Below are 27631 nucleotides of genomic sequence, written 5' to 3' on the forward strand. Positions count from 1 at the left end.
GCAAGTATCCACATAGGTCGGGAGGATACAAATAACACAACTAATAAAACAAAAACGTATCTGTATTTATCTGTGGATGACGCACTGTTATGGGGGATCTGTGGATGACGCCCTGGTATTTATCTGTGGATGACGCATATATGGCATCTTATGTGTGTGTAAATATTATTATAAAATTAGTGGGGCTCATCATGGATATTTTAAGTAGGGTTCTCCACCTTGATGGATACACCCAAACAGTAGGCAAGAAGTAAAAGTAATAAAACAGGCATGCACACATTGCACTGGCTCTGCAGTCAAGTTGAATAAAAGTAAAAAATGACAACATAAAATGAAATAAAAATCAAGATACAACTAAAAAAGTACATATAAAAGTATGTGAAAACACACTCAAATAGTCCTCACTGGTACTGTTATATATTGACCTCAGAACCTGGCCACTAACTTATTTTGTTGGCTCCTAGATTACGATATTCCGCAATTTTATGTCCACACCCCCCTTTTCACATCAACCCTTTTTATGTCAATCCCACAATGTCACATTTCTCCCCTCAGGTCACATTTCTGCCCCTCCATGTCACACTTCTCCCCTCGTGTCACATTTCACCCCCTCATGTCACATTTCACCCCCTCATGTCACATTTCACCCCCTCATGTCACATTTCTGCCCCTCATGTCACATTTCTCCCCTCTCATCCCCCATTCATCCCCCATATAGTAATTCATCCCCCCTATAGTAATTCATCCCCCATAGTAATTCATCCCCCCTATAGTAATTCATCCCCCCTATAGTAATTCATCCCCCCTATAGTAATTCATCCCCCATATAGTAATTCATCCCCCATAGTAATTCATCCCCCATATAGTAATTCATCCCCCCTATAGTAATTCATCCCCCATATAGTAATTCATCCCCCATATAGTAATTCATCCCCCATAGTAATTCATCCCCCATAGTAATTCATCCCCCATATAGTAATTCATCCCCCCTATAGTAATTCATTCCCCATATTAATTCATCCCCCATATTAATTCATCCCTCATATAGTATTTCATCCCCCACAGTACTATTCCCCCCCAAGTAGTAAGCCAAGTCCCCCCTGTGTCAATTCACTTACCTTTGCTCCGCGCCTTCCTCTCACCGTGTTCCCACGCCGTTCCGGTCTTCAGGGCGGACAGTGAGAGGAGCCTAGCTCCCCTCCCCTCACGTTCGTCACGCTGCCCCGCCTACACACATCCTGACAGCCACATCCGCAGGCCGGATTAAAAGGTCCGCGCGGGCCGTAGTTTGCCCATTGCTGGGCTAGCTGCAGAGTCCTGACTTTTGGGGCGGCCGTTAGCTCAGCCTTAGCTATACCACTGACACTGTACTAATTGACATAGGGCAGGAAAGGGTAACATCTGGGGCGATCAAAGGGTTAACTTTGTGCTGTTTTACATGATGTGCTGTATATGTTTTACTAGGGAGACATGCTGCTTTGTATCTCTTCAAGGTGCAGAGAAATACACAGCAGCATCTTATTGCTGGCAGGAGAGATACTGGTGTAGTTTACACACAGGTCTCTCCCCTGTCAGTTCTACACTGCGATTGCTGGCAGGGAAACGCGCGCGCTCCCTACCCAGAAATGCAAATCACGTATATATATATACACATGATTTTGCGCAGCCCTGCCGCCCTGTAGCAGTATTTTTACTATAGGACGGCAGGAAAGCGGTTAAAGAAAAAGCTATGGGGGACCAGATGCACCACTGGTGGGACCCTGCTAGAGCATGGAATAAGGGAAGTATTTCTATTTATTCTGACAGCCTTAGACATAGCAAGCACTTAGGGCCCATTCACACTAGGAACTGCATGTGAATCGCACAGGAACGCTATGCGGTTCCTGTGCGATTCACATGCAGTTCTGTGCAGTGTAATTTCAGCCCATTCATTTTGAATGGGCTGAAATCCCACCGCGCCAAATGTGGGGCATGCAATACAACTGGGGCAACGCACGGCAACCGGATCGCATGATACTTTTGTACCATGTGTCCGGGGCAGGCAAACGTAAGGGCCGTGTGATTGAAATGGGGTGCGAGAAACCAGCACAGAATGTGGGTTTCCCGCACAGCATTCTAGTGTGAAAGGGCCATTTGTAGAATTGTAATAATTACTACAGCTGGGCTTAACCCAACACAATCCAACTCTTTTAGTTCACCCTAATCCTAGGTTCACATCTGTGCAGGTGGTGCCGCTGCGAATCCACACCAAAATCCGTGCAGCCCCACCACCCGCACAGAGAAATGCGGACCCGCGGGCGGTTGCCATTAGTTCTAATGGCACACCGCCCGCACTGGAAAACGCAACTGTACTGGGAACCTCGGCTGCGTTTTCCAAAGAAGTGCAGGGACTTCTTCCCTGTGTGTCACGGGCACGGGAGTCCATTCGAATGAATGGGCTCTCGTGCCCGTGCAAAACGAGGCCCGTGCGGCCGCATAGATTTGAACCAGGGGTCACACTTACAGATTACTTGGGGTTTGCCAAGAAAAAAAAAATATATATTATATTATATAACATAATTAATACAGAGACAGTTTTCTAATTTCATGTTATAAAAGTAAAACTCCAGGCAGATGAAAAAAAAAAAATCACAAATTAATGCAGCTCTGTATGCCGTCATACATACTAAATATATTTGCTAAATTGAGCTTTAATAACGAATTTGTACTTTTAGAGATATAGTCAGTTCAGAAACTTCAGAAGAATCCTAACTTTTTCATTAAAATCTAAGTATTCTCATACCCCCCCCTCCCCCTTCTACACTTGAGAAAAAAAAAAAAAAAGCAATTAAAGAGTTTGAGAAGATGAGGGGGGTTGGGTTCAGTTATGTGTGATTTTGCACAGAGCAGCTCTGATTCTACTGATCTGGGGTCCCCCACTGGTGCTCTTGGCTCCTCCCCCCTGTCGAGTGCCCCCATAGCAAGCCACTTGCTTTGGGTCACTAGTGTGGGCTGGATCTGTTGTCCATTGATACACGCAGTGCGGCTCGGCTCCGTCCCACGCTCTCTGCTCACTGGCTCTGATTGACAGCCAATGGCTCCCGCTGCTGCCTCTCTGTGCAATGAGGAGAGAGAGCCGCTGCTCTCATGCTCATTGCTAGATCGAGATCAGGCTCAGGAAGGGGCTGGGGGGACTGTACGCAGAAAGTTTTTTACCTTAAGACAGAGAATGCATTAAAGGAGAAGTTCACCTTTTGTGCACATTTTTAGGGTGGACCATGTAACATGTTCCCAATGCTGCAGCCACCATCCTATCCCGCTCCTCCCTCCCGTGACAGCAGTACAGGGAGAAGTTCCCTGTTTAAGCTGCCATTTTTTGAATAGTGTGCAGAAGTGTGGGGCTCCGCCCCTCATGGCCACATCATTCATTCACAGAGTTCTGTGAATGAATGAACTACAAGTCTCAACAGCTAGTAGTTCATTGATTCTTGGCTCTCAGTCTCCGCCTCGGGAAGTTATTGCCATTAATGGATAGTTTCTTTTGATATGATGTTGGGTTCCTCAGCAAGACCTCGTTTGAGAAGGTTGCAAAAATGGCTGGCCTATATTTCGCATGAGAGCGCAAGGCCTGGAAATCCTATGGAGAAGTGGAGTGGTGTAAGAGGAGTGGTATTGGTGGAATCTGTGGGATATTAGCATCCCACTTGGTCCTAGAGGGAAAAAAGTGTATGCTGACCATACCAGGGGCGGACTGACAACTCATGGGGCCCCCGAGCAATAGGGGATCATAGGGCCCCTGTGTCCTCGCCCACACTCAAAAAAGCCTATGAAAAAAGGTACCAGGGGCATCTCATGGGGCCCCCTACTGACCCCGGGCCCTCGGGCAGTGCCTGAGTTTCCAAATGGTCAGTCCGCCCCTGGACCATACTATTTAGTAAGGTCAATTGTTCTCATGTGAGAGCAAAGCCGGTGAAGGGTGCACACATTGTCATTTTGATTCAAGAGCCATGGACGGTGACTATTCAAGAGCACTGGAAGCGGACACTGAATTAGAACATCAGGATTCAACTGAAAATCTACAAATACAAAGAATTGTGCATTTTATGATTTACATTTATATAGCAGCATATACATAATGATTGGAGTATTTTTTTGTATTGTTTTTGTAACTGTGGCGTGGCACTGGTATTGATTATTGTTGGCCCGTGTGCCTGAAAATTCAAAAGCTTGTGCATTTGGTCTAGTGTTGGATTTGTTCTCTGTTTGGAATGGGTCACACATGAATGTCAGTGCTCTCACACAGTACTATTTGTGTAGCTACAATAAACTACCCGTATATGCATATAAACTGTATCGCCAAAAGTATTGGCCCCGCCCTCCAAATCATTGGATTTAGGCGTTCCAATCCCTTCCATGGCCACAGGTGTATAAAATCATCACCTAGGCATGCAGACTGCTTCTACAAACATTTGTGAAAGAATGGGTCGCTCTCAGGAGCTCAGTGACTCCAAGCGCTGTCCCGTGATAGGTTGTCACCTGTACAATAAGTCCATCCGTGACATTTCCTGGCTACTAAATATTCCACGCTGAACTGTTAGTGGGATTATAACAAAGTGGAAGCAACTGGGAACAACAGCAACTCAGCCACCAAGTGGTAGGCCACATAAAATGAAAGAGTGGGGTCAGCGCATGCTGAAGCGCACAGTGCGCAGAAGTCGCCAACTGTCTGCAGAGTCAATAGCTAAAGACCTCCAAACTTCGTGTGGCCTTCAGATTAGCACAACAACAGTGCGTAGAGAGCTTCATGGAATGGGTTTCTATGACTGAGCAGCTGCATCCAAGCCTTCCATCACCAAGTGCAATGCAAAGCGTCGGATGTCGTGGTGTAAAGCACACCGCCAATGGAGCAGTGGAGATGTGTTCTCTGGAGTGACTAATCATGCTTCTCTATCTAGCAATCCGATGGACATGTCTGGGTTTGGCAGTTGCCAGGAGAACAGTACTTGCCTGACTGCATTGTACCAAGTGTAGTTTGGTGGAGGGGGGATTATGGTGTGGGGTGGTTTTCAAGGGTTGGGCTCAGCCCCTTAGTTCCAGTGAAGGGAACTCTTAAGGCGTCAGCATACCAAGACATTTTGGACAATTTCGGCTCACATCTTTGTGGGAAGAGATTGGGGATGGCCCCTTCCTGTTCCAACATGACTGCGCACCAGTGCACAAAGCAAGGTCCATAAAGACATGGATGAGCGAGTTTTGGGGTGGAGGAACTTGACTGGCCTGCACAGAGTCCTGACCTCAACACCATAGAACACCTTTGGGCTGTATTAGAGCGGAGACTGCGAGCCAGGCCTCCTCCCCCGACATCAGTGCCTGACCTCACAAATGTGCTTCTGGAAGAATAGTCACACATTCCCATAGACACACTCCTAAGCCTTGTAGACAGCCTTCCCAGAGGGGTTGAAGCGGTTATAGCTTGGATGCCATTAAATTTCATCTGTGTGTAAATTCAGGTGTCCCAATACTTTTGGCAATATAGTAAGGCCCGAACTGGCCATAGGGCGCAACGGGCATTTGCCCGGTGGGACAGGAATGCCTGGCTTAAGAAGAGCATCCTGTTGATGACCGGGCTGCACAGCGGGAGGTAAACGTTGACCATGGTCTGGATGGGGCTAACACATACGGTGGCTGCCGCTCACCTCCTGCTATGCGGCTATGCCTAAAGCAGGGCCGACAGGAGGAGCGGCGGTGATGGCTCCAGCGACAAGTAGGAAGCGCCACCAAGGATGCAAAGACACCTCCCCAGCGGCCCGCTGCACACACAGCTGAACTGAAGGTCCTCTCTCCTTCACCGGCCAGCACACTCTGACAGCTCTGTAGCCGCGGTGGATTGGGCTGCCTCTTTGCTGGGCATGGAAGTCTCTTTGCTGGACGGGGAAGTCTCTTTGCTCGATTGGGTCCAGCAAAGAGACAGCACAGTCCAAGAAGGGACATCCCCAAGGGACATCCCCATTCAGCAGAGACATCCTATGTCTTTGTGGATTGGGATGTCTCTTTGCTGGATGGAGAGGTCTCTTTGCTGGACTGGGCTGTCTCTTTGCTATATGGGGATATCTGTTTGCTGGACTGGCCTGTCTCTTTACTATATGGGGATGTCATTTTGCAGGATGGGGATGTCTCTTTGCTGGATTGGGCCATCTCTTTGAATATATAGGGGGCAGTGTGATTAAATCTCTAGGGGCACTGTAATGTAAAGGGGCACTGTAAAGTGAAGCGGCACTGTGATATAAAGAGGCACTGTGATATAAATGGGACTCCGCTGAAAAGAGGCACTGTAATCAATACAGTGCCCCTTTACAGTGCAGTCCCCTTTATATCACAGTGTTCCTTTACATTACAGTGTGGAGGACAGACTCCGTGAACATTCCATCACCAACTACCCACACAAATGCCCTTGCACACACCCCGCCCCCTACCCCAGTCTATGTGTATATGTCAGACAATTCTTGATGGTTGCAGTCCATCTGCCCTGACCCCCACTGACTACCTGAGCAGATCCTGATCAGGAGACTTTGATGAGCCTTCTGTGTTGGTAAGGTCTTATAGGGTTAGGAGAACATTAGCACAGAAGGATAGTTTTCTCACATTTATAATATTTTTTCTCACCTTACCTATTATAGTGCCAGCTCATCCTTCTCTATACGCTCTTCATGAGTCTAACACAGCGAGATCAGCACATAAAGATCTCAGAAGGTATAACCCCATCCACCTGCCCACTGAAGCGTAAGAAAAGTGGATTCATTAGTTGGGTTCTCCCACACACTGTGCAGAAGAACATAACATACCTGAAGACAGCTCTTTTTGTTTCAGATGAGCTTATCTGCAAAATGAAGCCAAGCTTAAATAGCAAAAGACAAATGGTAGTAAAGTCATTAGCGAAGACTGTGGAGCAAATGAAGACCCTCAAGGTCACATGTACTAAATTTCCTGGCAACAGTAACACTCTAGAGAGTTTAGAAATATAGCTATGGAGTCATTTGTAGCTCTACTGAGAAATGCCACGCAATTCAGCTTCAAAAGGGACCTGAATAGGTCATTGTTCTCTGTTCTTAGATGCAGATCTACATGAACTTCCCACACACCATTAATCAGTGTGTCCATGCATTCCAATTTTGTCTTAAAAAAAAAAAAAAAAAGTACATATATACACACACACACACACACACACACACACACACATATACAGAGTTGTGTTCAAAATAACAGCAGTGTGTTGAAAAAAGTGAATAAAGCTGAAAATCCTTCTAATAGCTTTTATTTCCATCCACACAAATGCATTGGGAACACGACACATTCTATTCCAAATCACAACATGAAGAAAAATATATCACATTTTTGTTGTTCCTCTAAAAAAATTGAAGAAAAGTGAATATTAGACGGTTCAAAAAAATCGCAGTGTTTGTATTCTTCTTTACAAACTCAAACATTCACTATATAAACTGAGAAATGTTTAAAGATTTTGCTTTCCTTTGAATGACTTCATGAATATTTGGTTGTAGTCGCACTGTTTCTGAGAACTGCTGTACATCTGTGTTGCATGGAGTCAACCAGCTTCTGGCCCCTGTGATCAGGTATTCCAGCCCAGGATGATTGGACCACATTCCACAGTTCTTCTCTATTTCTTGGTTTTGCCTCAGAAACTGCATTTTTGATGTCACGCCACAAGTTTTCTATTGGATTAAGATCCGGGGATTGGGCTGGTCACTCCATAACATCAATCTTGTTGGTCTGGAACCAAGATGTTGCACGTTTACTGGTGTGTTTGGGGTCGTTGTCTTGTTGGAACACCCATTTCAAGGGCATTTCCTCTTCAGCATAAGGCAGCATGACCTCTTCATGTATTCTGATGTATTCAAACTGATCCATGATCCCTGGTATGCGATAAATAGGCCCAACACCGTAGTATGAGAAACATCCCCATATCATGATGCTTGCACCACCATGCTTCACTGTCTTCACAGTGTACTGTGGCTTGAATTCAGTGTTTGGGGGTCGTCTGACAAACTGTCTCCGCCCACTAGACCCAAAAAGAACAATCTTACTTTCATCAGTCCACAAAATGTTGCACCATTTCTCTTTAGGCCAGTCAATGTGCTCTTTGGCAAATTGTAACCTCTTCAGCACACGTCTTTTTTTCAACAGTGGGACTTTGCGGGGACTTCTTGCAGATAGCTTGGCTTCACATAGGCGTCTTCTAATTGTAACAGTCCTCACAGGGAACGTCACACCTTCTTTCATCTTCCTGGAGCTGGTTGTTGGCTGACCTTTCAGGTTTTGGTTGCCATTTTAAAGCATTTGCGATCATTTTAGCTGAGCAGCCGATCATTTTCTGCACTTCTTTATATGTTTTCCCCTCTCAAATCAACTTTTTAATCAAGGTACGCTGTTCTTCTGAACAATGTCTGGAACGACCCTTTTTCCTCAGAAGTTCAGAGAGAAATGCACTGTAACCAGCATGTCCAACATTTGCTGCCTTCCTTCCTTAAATAAGGGCAATAACTGCCACCTGTTTTTCAAAGAATGAATGACCTCACTAATAGAACTCCACACTGCTATTATTTTGAACATGCCCCTTTCAATGAGTGATTCAATGACACAGAATCAGCAGAATGCATGTCATGACTGTTGGGTCTGTTGGATTTCTATTACTCTACTACACCTGCTAGGAAATTATTTGCCATGTAGAAATATCATTTCTACCAAAAACAGTGATTGATCCGGTTAGTGATGTTTGACTGCTATTATTTTGAACACAACTGTGTATATATTTATATATATATATATATATATATATATATATATATATATATGGCAATGGCTCCTCCCTTTGCCGATATCCTCTTGTCTGCTCAGCCATTACTGCAGCACTCTCCCATTTGAAAAAAAGATTGGGGTCCACACTGAAAAGCACCATCCCAGTGGTGACAAGCCCCTTACTTTTCTATACCACTGCTGCCTGTGCCAGCCGGCAGCTGCTGCAAGAGAAAGGAGGGAGCTCCAACAATGGATGGAGGAGTCTTTGGTTGACGTCATCACTCCCAGGCATTCCAGCTGTTGTCCAGAGCTCTCTCCTCTCCCCCTGTCAGCCATCACTGGCTGACAAACAGAATCACGTGACCAGACCGGAGTGGACTGAAACATAGATAAGTGGCTACATCCAGGGCTGGGACAAGGAATGGGCAGGAGGGGCGGCTGCCCTGGGTGTGGTTAGAGATTTGGAGGGTTGTCCTAGAAGGGGTGATTTGGAGGGGGATTTGTACTAGGAGGGTGGATTTGTGTTAAGAAGCGGTATTTGAGGGGGAGAGGATTTGTGCTAATAGGGATGATTGGGGGCATTTGTGCTAGGAGGGGAAATTTGGGGGAGGATTAGTGCTAGGAGTGGGGATTTGGGGGGGATTTGTGTTGGGATAGGTGAATTTTGAGGGAGTATAGGATTTATGCTCAGAAGGGAAATTTGAGGGGTAGAGGATTTGTGCTAGGAGGGGAGATTTGTTGAGGGAGCTAATTCGGACTGGGAAGGGGGGGATTTGTACTGGTAAAAGGTACATTTTTTGTTTAGGGAGAATTTTCACTTCCAAAGGGAATTTTTACTTAGGGGTTAAGTGTGCAGATTAGTGCTTGAATTTTTTTTTTTTGGGGGGGGGGATTTTTGCTGACACACAATACACTTTTGCTCTGGGAAGTAGATGATTTTGTCCCAGCACTGGCTACATTTCTCTTACATAGGTTAGTCAGCATAGATGTTAGGATAGGGGAGGGAGCATTTTTAAATCTAGTTAGGTATTGCCTGAAATTCTACTTTAAAGCAGATCTTCACCCTTTAAATTAACATGCTCCTTATGCTTCCCCCTGCACTGCAAATGTATTTTTTTTAACAATTAGTTTCAGCCCGCCTAGGCCAATGACATCAGTGCCCCCGATGCCTCCTGGGATATGTGATGTTTATATCCCAAGAGGCACCGGGAGCCCTGCACATCACCCTATTCACTAACAGAGAAGGGGGCAGCTTGGAGATGCATCTTTGGGAAGCTGCACCAGAACCCAGAAAAGCCGGTGCAAGGTTCTGATGAGGTCAGAGAGAAACGTGTGCAGGACCCGATTGCTGCTGAGAAGAGGATCTCAGCAGGACAGGGGCGGACTGACCATTTGGAAACTCTGGCACTGCCCGAGGGCCCGGGGTCAGTAGGGGGCCCCATGAGATGCCCCTGGTACCTTTTTTCATAGGCTTTTTTGAGTTTGGCCAAGGACACAGGGGCCCCATAATCCCCTATTGCCCGGGGGCCCCATGAGTTGTCAGTCTGCCCCTGCAGCAGGACAATGCTGGATCCGCTGTCTGGGTGAGTATTTGAAATGTGTACAGCCGAGTATCAGATAAGTGAGGGAGAAAAAGAATAAATAATGGGTGGAGGATGAAATTCCTCTTTCAGTAAACCCTCAAGTATGCAATTTTATTTTCTTAGGAGGAATTTTAAATTATATCAGGCTATGTTCATACAACGCAACTGCCAAACCTATTACTTGCTTTATATATGTTGCTCAGTAAATTAAGGTTTGAGGAGATACAAGATATATTACACAAGGAAATCATTTATTTTCTGTATCCTTGAAGCCATCCATCCTGCCTCTGAATGAGAAATGGATGTTGTAAAACTGTAAAAGTCATTTAGGACAGCAATTACTGCTACTGGGTGAAATATAAAGCAACGATATCATGATCATCAAGGCATTTCTGCAATGATACAACTGAACACTGAAACAATGGGTGCTCCTACTACGAAGGCGCTAGTTCACATCTAGTGATTTGGGATCGATTCCAAATCGCACAGCATTGCTGGCAAAAACACAGCATGCTTGTTCCGGCGTCATTCATTTTCAATTTTGCATGTAAATTTTGCAATCGTGGTAAACTGCACTGTGGGAAGCTTGTCGCCTAAAGGAAGTTCCTGCTGCTTTTTTGGGCGATTTATCGCATAACAATAGTGGCGAACCTGCACCGCGTTTAGGTACCATTGAAAATGATGGCACCCGAACAAGCATGCCACGTTTTAGCAGCATTGCAGTGCGATTTGGAATCGCGGGAAGAATCGTGGTGATTATGCCTGCGATCTCAAATCGCTAGATGTGAAAACGCATTATTGTAACGATATACAGTAAAACAAAAGACTTTGTTAAAAGACTGATTTACCCTCCTCCATCAGTGCCGGCTGAGATGGGAGACAGAACTAGGAAAAGGGTGCCCTGTCCGACCTCAAGGCTAGGCATACAAAGAACACAGCACTTTGTCTCGTGTTCCTATGTGCTTTGAACATAGGTAGACCGGGCGCTCCTCCTCTCCCCACGGCCATCCCACAACATAACTAGCAAGGAGATGACTGATTGAAATGCGGCACTAGTCTGGGCTCCAAGCTCTTGATCCAGAAAAGTGGAGGCAAGAGGAATGCAGGGGGGGTTGTTATGGAGGAAGCTGTCTCCTTGCCAGCTACATTATCAATGACTTTATGGGGCACCCTGTTCAAACCAGGGTGGATTTGATTTAAATCAAACCGATTTAAATCACGATTTAAATCACTAGTCAGTAAGGCTTGATTTAAATCCTAGTTTCCTACATAAAGACTAATTCTTTAATATGCAAGTAGATGAAGTTTTTTAGAATACCAACTTTTCATATTAGTTTTTTTATCCCCAGTTTAATAGGTTAATCATTCATATTTGGACAACTTTTCTGTTGTACTTAGGAAGGAGAAAAATAATCATTACCTTAATAATAACAATTTAAATAGATTTATTCATCTGAAACAATAACATTCCAGCATATGTGATTGGCTTAAACATCCATGTTTGGTAACTAATTTGGCTAAACAAAATATATATATTTGAAGAAACTTAGACTGTCAGCCCCTTCCTCCTCCTCACACTTAGTTTCACTTTCTTCTTGTGCAGATCTATTCCACTCCAAACAATCAGAAAAATATTGTTTCTATTCTATTCACTGAACTTCTTGAAATTTAGCACTGAAGGGGTTGATTCTGTATTCATAGGTTTGTAGAAGTTAGGATGAAGGTCTTTTTCTTAACTCTGTTCATGTTATAACATTTTTGCTGTGAAGAAGAGGCATGTGATCTCCGCTGAGTCAAATTCAGTTTTGAGAACTGCAAAAGTAAACCGAGCATCTGTGATAATATCTTGTAGGCAGAGAAACTGCCCAATAATCTTACACAAACCTCTGGAAGAGCCTGACATTGTGAATGGATTCATGGAATTTATTTACCAAAAAAATTAAACATATACAGCCTTATTCTACATAATTCCAAAACTAATCTTTATTTCATGATGGAATGACCTTTGGATGGTAATATATTTTCCTCAAAAAGCATTTTATTTAAAAAAAAATCAGATTTAAATAAAAAAAAATCTGATTTAAATAAAAAAAATCCGATTTAAATAAAAAAAATCAGATTTTTAAAAAAAAATCATTGATTTTTATCCACCCTTGTTCAAACCCATAACTAGGCTTACAGAGCACACATAGTAGTTTGTCTCATGTTCCTATGTGCTTTGAGCATGAACAGGTACTTCCCCTCCACCTGCAGCCATCTGACACCATAACTAGCAAGGAGATGTCTGATTGGAAAGACGCACTTGCCCCAGACAAGGGACGGCAAGAGGAATGTGTGGGAGGGGGGTTAGGGGCAGGGATCATGCTGCCGTCTCCTTGCAGCTACATTGTCGGACAGCTGCAAGGGGAAGGGGGGGGCGCACTGTCAGACCTCGAGGCTAGGTTAACAAATCAGGTAGGTACATGGGACAAAGTGCTACATGTGACAAAACTGAAGTGAGAGTTCTTTTTATTTACAGTACATCTGAAGGCTGTATGATAGTCCAACCAAGTCCCAAATCCAGTTACTATGTCAAGCACAAGCCAAATAAAAAAAAAAAAATGCCTTTACCTCCTCTAACTGAGAAAAATCCTTTCATTTGTGTCTCACATACTTCCCATCTGAGACGCTGCAGCTCAGAGTGGGAGGGTTTTAACAACAGAGGCAGTGATGTCAATTCATAAAGCAGTAGGTGGGACTTCTAGGCGTGGCCAGCTTATGACTGGCAAGCTATCGACTTTTGAATCAGAAGTGCCAAAGTTGATACTCATGCCTCCAAGCATCATCTTCCCATCCCACCCAGGCAGGCACAGCCTACATGAAGTTGGTAAATCATGCGGCCACCCCATCAAAGGGATCTGTATGAAGTGAACTTCACTGGCAGGGAGGCTTTTTCAGTGCGACTAAGCGAAAACCTGAATATATAATAAAAATGGAACCGAAGGGGTTAACCTCCCTAGCAGTCTGATTATGTCAGTATTTCTGTGCTCAAAGCGGTAAATTTGTTTGCATGGAAATATGTCTTTTTTTATTGTAGGCTGTAATTTTTAGAAATAACTCACTGAAATCTGTCCGAACAAAAGTCTAGTAAACATCCCGGGTAGGATAAAATTTGAAACACAAAATCATAAATTATAATTTAATAAATAATCCTAAAAAATAATAATATAATAATAATAAATTTAATTCAATAATATAATCAAACCAAAAACACTGAAATGTGAAATACAGCGCCAAGTTCGCACATCGCTGAGCAAAGTCGCAAAATCGTTTTCAGTGTCTGATGAGGAATTTCCCCCACGAATCATTATCACTCAATTCTGCAAGTAGTTCTGATTTACTATCGCTGTTCTCTAGCCGGTCTAAAACCGCTTTTGACCTAAAGGGACGCTTTTTGGACGCCATGGATGTTTCTCAGTTTCCAGGCAGAAAGGGTGGTAAAAATGCAGGCAGGACACAGGACAAAGCACTCGGGACAAAGTGTATGTGAAATGGTTTGATACAGGAATGTTATACTATGTGATTTTAGTGTATTTAGTGAATGTCAGTTTTTAACATTTTTAAAATTCCCGCCAGTTCCGTCCCCCGTACGTCCCGACGCTCGCAGGGAACGGAACCCAGAAGACAGATGCCAGCATTGGCTGGAGGAGATGGCCGGGGACGCTGCAGGGGGGACATCGCGGGAGCACAGGACAAGGTAAGTGCTGGAGGGATCCCGGAGCAATGCTGCAGGGTATTCCCGAGTGTAGCTTGGGGTTACCGCTTCTGATACTGAAAGTTAACCCCGAGCTACTGCCAGGGGGGTTAATAGTCACCTTTCCAAACAGTCCCTGAGAGACATATCAGGAATATGAAATCTTGGGTTCACATATTCTTTAAGTGCTGCAGAACATTTTTTTATTTATTTTTTTTTAACGAGAGACAATAATTCCACTTTAATTACAATAAGCAATAGCAAGAAGACTTACATATCTTCAATAATATGCCATCTTTCTTTATCAAAAGGATCACAAAGGATAAATACCTCAACAGGTAAAACGGAAATCCCTTTAAATTAAATTTAAATACATTTTACCTGGCAACTGAATGTTGTAAAATGGATTATGTTCTCTTTTTAAACGAAGCAAATGCACAATTACAATTCAGAAAGGCACTGAGCAATCAACATCTATCTCTCTTGTCTTGAGTTAATGTCTAATTTATTATACCGCCGCTTCCCTTGTCACTGTGAAGATAGGCGGTTGAAGCATTTGTTTGTTGCTTCATCAATCTGTCCATCACAGCTTCAGATAAACTTCAATTACAAAACCAATATGTCGGCATGGTGGCACGGTCACGTTTCTGCAAAGTGTCTATTACCTCTGGATCGGGGACTTCCACATTGCAGTCTCCTGTTAAATACTCTATTCTCCAAATATTAAATGGTGTAGGGTTCCCCTATTAGTCCACTGATCACGGCCAGGGTTGCTGACAGAAGCCACGGGGCCCCATACAGCAAACCTGACAGGGCCCTGCCAAAAAAAAAACCACACAGTTTACTATGCTTCACTTATGAATGAACACAGTGAGTGATCAGTACCGATCACTCATCGTGTTCGTTCAGGAAAGGAAGGGGGCAATTATTGGAACCAATCCATCCCCTGTATGGCTCTCTCAACAGCAGCTAAAAGCCAGTGGGATGGAGTGGAGAAGAAGCTAGCTTTCAGCTGCTGCAGAGACAGCCGTACAGGGGATCGGTTCCAGTAACTGTCCCGCCACACTGTGCTGATCACCTTCCCTGCCCACATCCGATTCACATAGCTGCCTAGGCCCTCCTACTGGCCTGGGCCCTGTACAGGAGGACTGGTGGTACCCCCTTATCCACAGCCCTGATCAGGGCTCTGGTATCAACAAAGAGCTATGACCAGGGGCGGACTGACAACTCATGGTGGCCCCCGGGCAATAGGGTATCATGGAGCCCCTGTGTCCTTGCTCAAACTCAAAAAAGCCTATGAAAAAGGTACCAGGGGCATCTCATGGGGACCCCTACTGACCCCGGGCCCTCGGGCAGTGCCCGAGTTTCCAAATGGTCAGTCTGCCCCTGGCTATAACCCCTGCTAGGAAGTTTAATTTTTGCAAGGCAGATCCATGGAAGAAAAAATAAACACCAACACCAATAACATTTGTATTGTGTGTTTTTTTGTATTTTTGGTTGGTATTCTGTTTCTATCATTTAAAATACACCTGTGACAAAAATTATAGACCCTTCATATCTTTGTAATTGGGCAAACTTACAAAATCTGCAGGGAATCAAATCATTATTTTCCCGACAGTATGTGACGGTGTACAACCACTTTAAAGTAGTAATAATCCCTCAGTGTTTTTTCAGCTTAACCTCTTCACGCTGGCGCCTCCCGGCCGTGAAGAGGTTTTATGGTCATGTGACCGCCGTGATTATTATTATTATTATTATTACTACGAGTTTATATAGCGCCAAAGGGTTTGCTCAGCGCTGTACAATAGGGGGGACAATACATGGCACAGTACAACAAAGACAGACAGCGTACGAGGGGTAAGAGGGCCCTACTCTTACGAGCTTACAATCTAGGAGGGAGGGGGTAAAGGTACAGTAGGAAGTGGCTGGGGGGGATGAAGTGGTAGGAGGAATGAGGGAGGATGGCCGTTAGGTGAGGGTGGGGTAGGCTTCCCTGAAGAGATGGGTTTTGAGGGAGCGCCTGAATGTGAATAGAGAAGGCGACAGTCTGATGGATTGGGGCAGTGAGTTCCAGAGGATGGGGGAGGACCTGGAGAAGTCCTGCAGTCGTGCATGGGAGGAGGAGACCAGGGAGCAGGATAGAAGGAGGTCCTGTGAGGAGCGAAGGGTACGGGTAGGGCAGTACTTGGGGATCAGGTTGGTGAGGTAGTCAGGGGCAGTGTTATGAACGGCTTTGTAGGTCAGGGTAAGGAGTTTAAATTTGATGCGTTGGGCAATCGGGAGCCAGTGGAGGGAGAGGCAGAGGGGGGTGGCAGAGGTGGAGCGGGTGGTGAGGTGGATGAGTCTGGCAGCTGAGTTCAGGATGGTCTGGAGCGGGGAGAGCCTGCACTTGGGTAGGCCAGTGAGGAGGGAGTTGCAGTAGTCCAGGCGTGAGATGATGAGGGAGTGTACTAGAAGTTTGGTGGTGTCTGGGGTGAGGAAGGAGCGGATCTTGGCAATGTTGCGAAGATGGAGCCTGCATGTGTTTGTGAGTGATTTGACATGCGGTTGGAGGGAGAGGTTCGCGTCAAGAATGACGCCAAGGACTTTGGCTTGCGGGGCGGAAGTGATAGTGGAGTTGTTGGTGATGATGGATAGGATGGGGGGGGTGTGGGCAGGGGGAAAGACGAGAAGCTCGGTTTTGGAGAGGTTAATCTTGAGGAAATGTAGCGACATCCAGTCTGAGATGTCATTTAGGAGGTGAGTGATGCGGGCGGAGATAGTGGGGGTGAGGTGAGGGGTGGAGAGGTAGATTTGGGTGTCGTCAGCATAGAGGTGATAGTGATTCGCTGTCAGGGCAGTCACATGATCGGAAAAGGTCTGGTCAGTTTCCTGGACCCTGAAAGTATTTGGTCTTGCAGTCTACATGTTTTAGAACAAGGGTCTCCAAACTGCGGCCCTGGGGCCTCATGTGGCCCTTTGCTTATCTTTATCTGGCCCTTGGGGCACTATTCTTCCCTCTAATAAAAGCCCCCCCCCCCAACTGACACCTACAATGGGCCCTTATTCCCCAAACTGACACCAACAATGGGCCACTTGTCAGGAATGGACTTGCCAATAGTGGTGGGACTCACCTGCCTTGTGGGCTGCAGTACCAGGGCTGGCCAGCGGGTGCTCTCAGCAATCAGAGACTCACCCCTGCAGTCAGCCCAAACACCTGAAGCTGATTGCAGGGGTTGTATTTAAGGAATGGCCAGACTCACAGTCTTGGCCTTGGTGTGTGTTTTTCCATGGGCCCCTGTATCTTGTAACCTGCATTCCTGTTCCTGTTTCTGCCTGACTTGTTGCCGACCCTGCATGATCCTGACCTCTGCTGACTTCTCCTGTTTGATCCCTGGCTTGTGACCCTGACCATTCTCTGCCTGACCCCCTGTACCTACCTGTCCGTTAGTTGCTGTACCCGGCCCGTGACCTGACTACTCTCTGCCTGCTCCTCCTGTACCTACCTTCCCGATAGTTATCGACCCGGCCTGCCTGACTACGTTGTGCTCTATATGTGTATGTACCTGTGTATCTTTATCAGTTTAGGTTTGGGTTTGTTTCACCTTGTTGTATGTATTTGTGTTAGCTTGGGGTTTGGTGCACTGCGTTTATGTTTGTATTGTTAGTCCTAATAAATTGTCTTATTTATACCATATCTGAAGCCTGCGTTTCCCTGTGTCAGTCCACACACCTCTGGTCATACCCCGAGCCCTGACACCACTATTCCCCCCACTGACGCCTACAATGGGCCATTATTCCCCAAACTGACACCAACGATGGGCCACTATTCTCCCCACTGACACCTACAATGGGCCATTATTCCTCCCACTGACGCCAACATTCTAGATACTGTAGATCGCTCTCAGCAGCGTCTGTTTATTCGAGGTTATTATATCCCATGTAAAGTGCAGATGTTTGTGTTTCAACTTCATAATGAAGATAATACTGGAGATGTTTTGACTCTCCCCAGATTTAATAACGCAGCTGAACGAGTCTTCCCTATCTGGAAATTCATTTCCGCCGCTGTTCCTTCAGATATTTTGCAAGTCCACGGAAAGCTCAAAGGAGTTCTCATTTCAGCACCAGCAAGCTGCAGAAATGTATATTTAATGCGGCTGTTGGGTAATAGTTTAAGATGTTCATCAGAATTTCTCTCTGAAGCCGCGTGTATCTTTCAAACAATGAAGGAAGTTACTATTTTTATCATTGGAAGATTAAATAACAAGGTGTTAGATTTAAAGATGAATAGAGGCAGGTTCTATTCTTAGCCAGATCAGTCCAGGTAGGCTACAGATTCCAATTATCAAAGATCATTATATAATAATAATTACAGAGCTGAGTTATTTAGCACCTTTTATATCTTTATATCTTTATATTCTTCATATTCTTTAAATCATATTTAAACCCAAAAACAAAAATGTAATTTTGCAGATTAGCAATCCTTAGATGTTCATCTGGCGATCCTGCCAGCAACAATTCCTGTCCTAGGGTAACAAAGCTCACAGACCGTACTGTATGTAGGAGCATCACTGTCACCCCAGGCTGCTCCCCTGATTTGGACTACATACACCTCCCCTTCTTACAATGCTTAGGACAGGGGTGTCAAAATCAATGTCATTGCGGGCCACATCAGCATTATGGTTGCCCTCAAAGGGCCGGCTGTATCAGTAAGACTGGATATCCAGAGCATTTCACCCCCCCTTACATCAGATGGCACTAGCCCCCCCACCATCAGAAGTCAACAGTCCCCCACCCTCCTTTACATCACTGTGGACCCCCCTTACATTGTACTGCTGCTGGGAAGAAGCTGGGGGCGGAGCAAGAAAGCAAAAAGTGACATTAAACCCACATCATTAAAAACTATAAAAATCTGTATTACAAGCTGTTCATAGTCCCATTCACTATGAGATTCGTTTTCTGAATTCTGCAAAAAAAACAAAAAAAAAACTGGTTGATCCTGCTGTTCTCTGTCTCCCCCTTCTGTCCATGTCCCCACTGCAGTTGGCGATTTTGCAGAGCAGTGTTGGCAGCTAGTGCACATGCTCATTTTTCAGTGTATTCCTTCCCCAGAGCATCCTCTGGGCAGTCCATGTGACTACATAGTCACACATGTGGGTGTATACACAGTGGTAAATAACAGCATTCTCCTTCCCTCCTCCTCCATGCCATATAACCAGCTAAACTCAATGCATGTGGGATATTATATCTTGATTGATGGAGGCTTCATCTCCATGTTATTCTAAAACAGGGTCTCCAAACTTTCTATACAAATTGCCAGCTTACTATCTTTCAGACTTTAGAGGGGCCGGACTGTGGCTAGTGGGAGTAGAAAATATTTTGGCATTAGTGGGACTAAACAGTGCCCCATATTTGGTATTAGGGAGAGGACTAGTGCCCCATATTTGGTATTAGGGAGAGGACTAGTGCCCCATCGTTGGTGTCAGTGGGAGGAATAGTACCCCAGTGTTGGTATCAATGGGAGGAATAGTGGCCCATCATTGGTGTCAGTGGGAGGAATAATTGCCCATTGTTGGTGTCAGTGGCAAAAACTAGGTCCCATTGTTGGTGTCGGTAGGGAGAATAGTGCCCCATCATTGGTGTCAGTGGGAGGAATAATTTATTTATTAATTTATTTCAGGTACTTATATAGCGCCGTCAATTTACACAGCACTTTACATATATATTGTACATTCACATCAGTCCCTAACCCTCAAGGGGTGTACAATCTAAGGTCCCTAACTCACATTCATACATACACATACTAGGGACAATTTAGACAGGATCCAATTAACCTACCAGCATGTCTTTGGAGTGTGGGAGGAAACCGGAGTACCTGGAGGAAACCCACGCAGGCACAGGGAGAACATGCAAACTCCAGGCAGGAGGTGCCATGGCTGGGATTCGAACCAAGGACCCTAGTACTGCCAGGCAGAAGTGCTAACCATTTAGCCACTGTGCTGCGCCATTGTTGGTATCAGTGGGGGAAATAGCGCCCCATCATTGGTGTTTTTGTGAGGAATAGTGCCCCATCATTGGTGTCAGAGGGAGGAATAGTGCCCCATCATTGGTATCAGTGGGAGGAATAGTGCCCCATCATTGGTATCAGTGGGAGGAATAGTGCCCCATCATTGGTGTCAGTGGGAGGAATAGTGCCCCATCATTGGTATCAGTGGGAGGAATAGTGCCCCATCATTGGTATCAGTGTGAGGAATAGTGCCCCATCATTGGTGTCAGTGGGAAGAATAATGGCCCACTGTTGCTGTCAGTGTGAGGAATAGTGCCCCATCATTGGTGTCAGTGGGAGGAATAGTGCCCCATCATTGGTATTAGTGGGAGGAATAGTGCCCCATCATTGGTATTAGTGGGAGGAATAGTGCCCCATCATTGGTATCAGTGGGAGGAATAATGGCCCATTGTTGGTGTCAGTGGGAGGAATAGTCCCCCAATGTTGGCGTCAGTGGGGAGAATAATGGCCCATTGTAGGTGTCAGTCGGGGGGAATGGTGCCTTTTATCAGAGGGAAGAATAGTGCCTCAAGGGCCGGATAAAAATAAGCAAAGGGCCACATCCGGCCCCAGGGCCGCAGTTTGGAGACCGCTGTTCTAAAACACAGGCTAAAGGGGTGTAACACAGCATATAACTGGCAGAAATACGCCCACACCATGTTGTTGCCAAAAAATAATAAAGATCTGATTGTGGAAAATCACGTGTATATATAAGTGCTTTGCATTTCAGAGTAGGGGACACACACACGCCCTACCTGCGCCACCATTGGCAGCTTTAGCTGTCGATCACTGGGTCCCAGACGGTGATTCCCAGACGGTGATTCCCAGACGGTGATTCCCCGCCGGCACCGAGTATCACTGACGGGGGAGAGGTCTATGTAAGCAATACAGATCTCTCCCCTGTCAGCTCTTGAACACTGCTTTGTATAGCTGTGCATAGCAGAGCAATACACAGCAATGTGCTTACACAGTAAAACACACGCAGCCCACATAGTAAAACCCCTCATAACTAAATACCCTCCCAGCAACAATAGATGCCCCTCATACCTAAATACCTTTCCAGCAACAATAGATCCCCCTCATAACTAAATACCCTCCCAGCAACAATAGATGCCCTTGATAACAAAATACTCTCCCAGCAACAATAGATCCCTCTCATAACTAAATACCCTCCCAGCAACAATAGATGCCCTTGATAACAAAATACTCTCCCAGCAACAATAGATCCCTCCATAACTAAATACCCTCCCAGCAACAATAGATGCCCTTCACAACTAAATACCCTCCCAGCAACAATAGATGCCCTTCACAACAAAATACCCTCCCAGCAACAATAGATCCCCTTCACAACAAAATACCCTCCCAGCGACAATACTGTATATGTCCTTCACAACACAATACCCTCCCAGCAACAATAGATCCCCTTCACAACAAAATACCCTCCCAGCAACAATATAAGCCCTTCACAACAAAATACCCTCCCAGCAACAATAGATCCCTTTCACAACAAAATACCCTCCCAGCAACAATAGATCCCTTTCACAACAAAATACCCTCGCAGCAAAAATAGATGCCCTTCACAAAAAACCACCCCCCAGCAACAATAGATCCCTGTCACAACAAAATACCCTCCCAGCAACAATAGATCCCCTTCACAACAAAATACCCTCCCAGCAACAATAGATCCCTTTCACAACAAAATACCCTCCCAGCAACAATAGATCCCCTTCACAACAAAATACCCTCCCAGCAACAATAGATCCCTTTCACAACAAAATACCCTCCCAGCAACAATAGATCCCTTTCACAACAAAATACCCTCCCAGCAACAATAGATCCCTTTCACAACAAAATACCCTCGCAGCAAAAATAGATGCCCTTCACAACAAAATACCCTTCCAACAACAATAGATCCCCATCAGCTACAATAAATCCCCCAGCAGCCAGCAACAATAGACCAACTCCCGTAACACTAGATTTCTCACACCAACAACTGACATTCCCAGCAACATAAGACCCCCCAAGCAACAAAAGATCCCCCACTAGGAACAACAGACCTCCCCAGCAACAAGAGACCCCTACATTAATAGATACCCCAGCAACTATAAACCCTCCAATCCCAGTGTCGGAACAGTGTTCCTCCACGTTCCCACTGGAAAAAAGCTCTGCTTTTGTAAAAGTGTTTTTTTTATTAATTGATCCTCATTTTCCAGGTTGTATAGTTTATCCTTCCTTTACTGAAATCCAAAAGTCCCGAATGAGAAGAGTGACCCCCTACCAGTGTTGTTCAGTGAAGATCCTGGTGAAGCCGAGGTTAAGGCACAGCTGGAATCGTCCTCCAGTGTCCCAGTAGTGGGTTCTGGCTGATGAAGACTCTTTGATATATCATATGTACAGGAGAGGTCCAGCACACTGCTACATTCAGACCACTGGCTGGCTGCTGCTCCCGACGGCTCCATTCTCCTACCGGGACAAACAACGGAATGAGAAATCATAGAACACAAGAACTGCCATTGTCCTGCAGAACTGCCATTGTCCTGCAGTCAGTCACCCTGGCTGTATTGAAAAACACATATACAGTATCTAGATCCCTTTTTTCTTCATTTAAAATTCAAGGCCCAATCCAAACTATAACAGATTATCCAAACTGACAGCATTGTGTGATATTGTCACACACAGAGAGATCTAAATAATCCATTTCACCAGGTCTAATGCCAGCTATAGACAGGTCGAAAATCAGCCGATTTTTCGGCCAAAAAAAAAAAAAAACGGCTGATTTTCGCACTGTTAGTGGGTTAATTGGTCGGCCATTTTTCTGGTTTCTTGCAAAGTTTTTTTTTATCGGTCATGTTGGGAAATTCGCGGCTGATTTGGACAATCGGACAATTTTCCCAGCAATTTACCGATAAAAAATCTGCCCATGAGCCGTGACCTGCAAGGTTGCCAGCATTCTTTTTACTGAGTCATATATATATATAATTTTTATTTGCCCCCTGAATCCTTCCTACGAACTGGAAGTCCAGTCCTAGCTATTATATTTATGTTGCAAATGTATCCATTTGTATAACATTATGTTTTTATTTGGATACAATTGGATACATTTGTTGCAACCACAAGACATAAATATAATAGCTAGGACTGGACTTTCAGTTCGTAGGAAGGATTCAGGGGGAAAATAAAAATTATATATATGATCCCTGTACGTATTGCTGTCACATTGGTGACAGCATCCATGGCGACAACGACCGACTTTTCGTTTATCTGCCGACAATTCGGCCGATAAACGACCCGTCTATGGCCTGCCTAAATGTGGCCCCCTTAGAAGCCTCCTGCTGGGCTCGAGTATTCTGACAGCTGGCAGAATACCCAAACAGGGCTGCATCTGATTGGATGCAGCCACTGTTTGGCTGGTCAGGTGCCTTTAAATTTTTCAATCAAAGGATATTGCGTGGGAGGGGTCTGTGAGGACCACCCACTGAGTGATATTTTTTTTTTTTTAAATTGGAACAGTGTATATGGGGAATTAAACCCAGAACTAAAAATGTAGCATACAGCACCAAAATTGGGACAAGGGGTGGACGGCAGGGACAGCTGCCCTGGGCGCAATGTTTACTATAGGGAGGAAGGGGGGGGCCTTCCTTCTGTGACAAGGATGGGACAAGGGATGGGTGGGAGGAACAGCTGCCCTGGGGGCAAGTGAAAAACCACCTGTGCGGCAGAATCCCCCCAGCCCCCACTTATTCTTACCTTAGCCCAATACGATGATATGCACGAGAGCAGAAGCTCTCACTGTTGTCTCCCTCTTCCCTAGACAGAGTGACAGCAGCGGGGGTCATTGGCTTCCGATGCTGTCAATCAAATGCTGTGCCAAGTGAGTGGGGGGCAGGGCCGAGCTTCCTGCTCTGTGTCGTTGGACGCAGACAGGACGGCTCGGGAGCGAGCCTGCATGGGTGCCCCCACGGAACACAGCTTTGCATGGGGCACACACTGAAGAGGAGGAGTCTGAAGTGCCCGCGGGGGGACCCAAGAAGAAGAGGATCGGAGCTGCTCTGTGCAAAACTACTGCACAGACCCGGCAGGTAAGATATGTTTGTTACATTCATTTTTTAAAAAAGGAAGCTTTAATGCTTTAACTAGTTGCTGACTGCAGATAGCCGAATGATGGCTGCACTGCGGCCGGCCAGTTCTGGGAGGGCGTCATATGACGTCCTCCCAGACGCTCTCTCCTGCACGCCACAAGGGGCGCGCACCCGGCAATCTGCATGATTGCTGTGTCCTACGGACACAGCTGATCATGTGATGTGGTGAAAGGCCAATCACAGCGGCCTTTTACCACATGATCAGCCATGTCCAATGACACACTGATCGCCGGGAAATGCAATTGCCCGTTCTCGGCTGCACTTTCCTCACGCTGTCAGAGCATGAGGAAAGTACTGCTGAGAACCGGCAGTTGTCAGAGCGGGGATCAGCACCAATCATCAGGGCACTGATGATCAGTGTCCTGATGATCGGTGCCCAGCAGTGCCACCCACCAGTTCCACCCACCTCTACCCATCAGTGCCGCCCAGCAGTGCCGCCAGTCAGTGCCAACTATCAGTACCCATCATCAGTGCCAGCTCATCAGTGCCACCTATCAGTGCCACCTATCAGTGCCACCTATCAGTGCCAACTCATTACTGCTGCCTATCAGTGCACATCAGTGCTGCCTATCAGTGCCCATCAGTGCTGCCCATCAGTGCCACCTATCAGTGTCGCCTATCAGTGCACATCAGTGAAAGAGAAAAATTACCTGTTTGAAAAATTATATAATAGAAAACAAAGAAATTTTTTTTTAATTTGTTGTTCTTTTTTTGTTTATAGCGCAAAAAGTAAAACCCCCAGCGGTGAGTAAATACCACCAAAAGAAAGCTCTATTTGTGAGAAAAAAAATGATAAAAAGTTCATATGGGTACAATGTTGCATGATTGCGCAATTGTCATTCAAAGTGCGACAGCGCTGAAAGCTGAAAATTGGCCTGGGCAGGAAGGGGGTAGAAGTGCCCGGCAGGCGAGGGGTTAAAGTGGAGTTCCAGTTGGAATAAAAAAAAAATAAAAGTCAGCAGCTACAAAAAAAACTGTAGCTGCTGACTTTTAAAAAACGGACACTCACCTGCCCCTTGATCCCACGGTGTCCTCACACCGGCCGGGTTGACCAACCGTCCTGTCTCCTCGGCATCTTCAGTGTGGGCTGTGACAGCTTGCCCACTGCACTGCGCTTTGTGAATGGCCCCGTAGTCTTCTGGGACCTGTTACTACAGGAAAGGATGGGGGAGGACAACTTCCGCTTCTGATTGCCTAGGCCAGGGGTAGGCAACCTGAGAGCCGCAGGACTACAAGTTCCATCATGCCTCTGCAAGTCAAGTCTTTAAAGAGACCAGTCAGGGCGAAGTGACACCCAACCCCACAGCCCAATTATACCCACCATCACAGCGACCCCCTCCTGCTTCTTCCTTTGTCCTGGTCCTTGCAAAATATGTGGTGCTTACAAGAATGGGAGAACGTGTGATCTCCCATGGTGCAGTGCTCAGGTCTAGTAGCCAATGGCTTGGCCTATAATTTGTCACATAACAGAGGGGGCAATGTCATTGTTTTCTCAACGTGAGTTTTATTCGTTACTGTCTTCCGGATACTCAGGTCAGGTCAATGGACTATACCCTTGTCTTGGTGGATCTCACAAAAGTGTTACTAAACCCAGGACCCTGCATTCACTATATCCGGTCTCCCCAGACCCTGCATTCACTATATCCGGTCTCCCCAGACCCTGCATTCACTATATCCGGTCTCCCCAGACCCTGCATTCACTATATCCGGTCTCCCCAGACCCTGCATTCACTATATCCGGTCTCCCAGGACCCTGCATTCACTATATCCACTCTCCCCGGACCCTGCATTCACTATATCCGGTCTCCCAGGACCCTGAATTCACTATATCCGGTCTCCCAGGACCCTGAATTCACTATATCCGGTCTCCCCGGACCCTGCATTCACTATATCTGGTCTCCCTGGACCCTGCATTCACTATATCCGGTCTCCCCGGACCCTGCATTCACTATATCTGGTCTTCCCGGACCCTGCATTCACTATATCCGGTCTCCCCGGACCCTGCATTCACTATATCCGGTCTCCCCGGACCCTGCATTCACTATATCCGGTCTCCCCGGACCCTGCATTCACTATATCCGGTCTCCCCGGACCCTGCATTCACTATATCCGGTCTCCCCGGACCCTGCATTCACTATATCCGGTCTCCCCGGACCCCGCATTCACTATAGCTGGTCTCCCCAGACCCTGCATTCACTATATCCGGTCTCCCCGGACCCTGCATTCACTATATCTGGTCTCCCAGGATCCTGCATTCACTATATCTGGTCTCCCCGGACCCTGCATTCACTATAGCTGGTCTCCCCGGACCCTGCATTCACTATAGCTGGTCTCCCCGGACCTTGCATTCACTATAGCTGGTCTCCCCGGACCCTGCATTCACTATAGCTGGTCTCCCCGGACCCTGCATTCACTATATCCGCTCTCCCCAGGCCCTGCATTCACTATATCTGGTCTCCCCAGACCCTACATTCACTATATCCAGTCTCCCAGGACCCTGCATTCACTATATCTGGTCTCCCCGGACCCTGCATTCACTATATACGGTCTCCCCGGACCCTGCATTCACTATATCTGGTCTACCACAGTACACAAAACATGGAAATGCAATTATTTTAGTAAATATAAACTGCTAGACACCTTTTCTCATCAGCAGTTAGAGCAGTCTTGTGACTTCTATCAGTGTCAAGCAGGGCACTGGTTAAAGCTTGCAGGAGTTTTAATTCTCATCTCACTGTCCTATGAGGCTGCAGGACCCCTTACCCTCTATCTGGACTGTGCTGATCACATGCACCCTCCCAAGAACAAAAAAAAAAAAAAAAAAAACTCTAGCAATACACACCAAACTGAGCATGTGCAGCTTGCCTCCAAGGCTCTGTTCTATCAGCAGATGGATTGGGGACAGTAGAAGGGGAGGATCAGAGAACACAGCCTTTTTACACAATGCGGAGGATTAACCCCTTAGGTTCCACAGTGAGTATAACAAGCATGCTTTACTGCATCTACAGACTGATTGTACTGTTGGGGGTTTAGTAACACTGTAACCTCTGCTCATGTCATGCCCTCTATGCCTCTCTTCTATAATAGCAATAATGGCATAACAGGACTATAACTATGGCAGGTAAAGGGACACAGACATAGGGGAATGGTTTTCCTGAATAATACACTATGATAATTACAATTGTTTGATTTTGTCGTTTTTTTTTTACCTTGTTATTGATATGTGATGATCCCTTTTGTTGGCAGTAAGGAGTTTCTATTAAAAAAGTGACAGCCAAATAGGCAAATCTTCATTACGAGAGACCAGCACTGTCCACATTTCTATCAGAACATCTGTTATCGAGAATGAAGCCTGAAAACA

General features: G+C 45.8%; 1 protein-coding gene across 1 annotated transcript in view; it reads right to left on the minus strand.

Moving 5' to 3' along the window:
• Positions 1 to 27631, minus strand: part of SHLD1 (shieldin complex subunit 1) — a 118990-nt gene that overhangs the window by 84038 nt on the left and 7321 nt on the right. The window contains exon 2 of the mRNA XM_089665503.1: positions 22410 to 22594. Within this exon, the coding sequence (XP_089521629.1) occupies positions 22410 to 22590 (181 nt within the window). The 5' untranslated portion in view covers positions 22591 to 22594. The remainder of the gene's footprint in view (positions 1 to 22409; positions 22595 to 27631) is intronic.

Source organism: Staurois parvus, unplaced genomic scaffold (assembly GCF_062004578.1).
Source record: "Staurois parvus isolate SC_StPar_1 unplaced genomic scaffold, SC_StPar_1.0 ptg002222l, whole genome shotgun sequence".
Taxonomy (NCBI): domain Eukaryota; kingdom Metazoa; phylum Chordata; class Amphibia; order Anura; family Ranidae; genus Staurois; species Staurois parvus.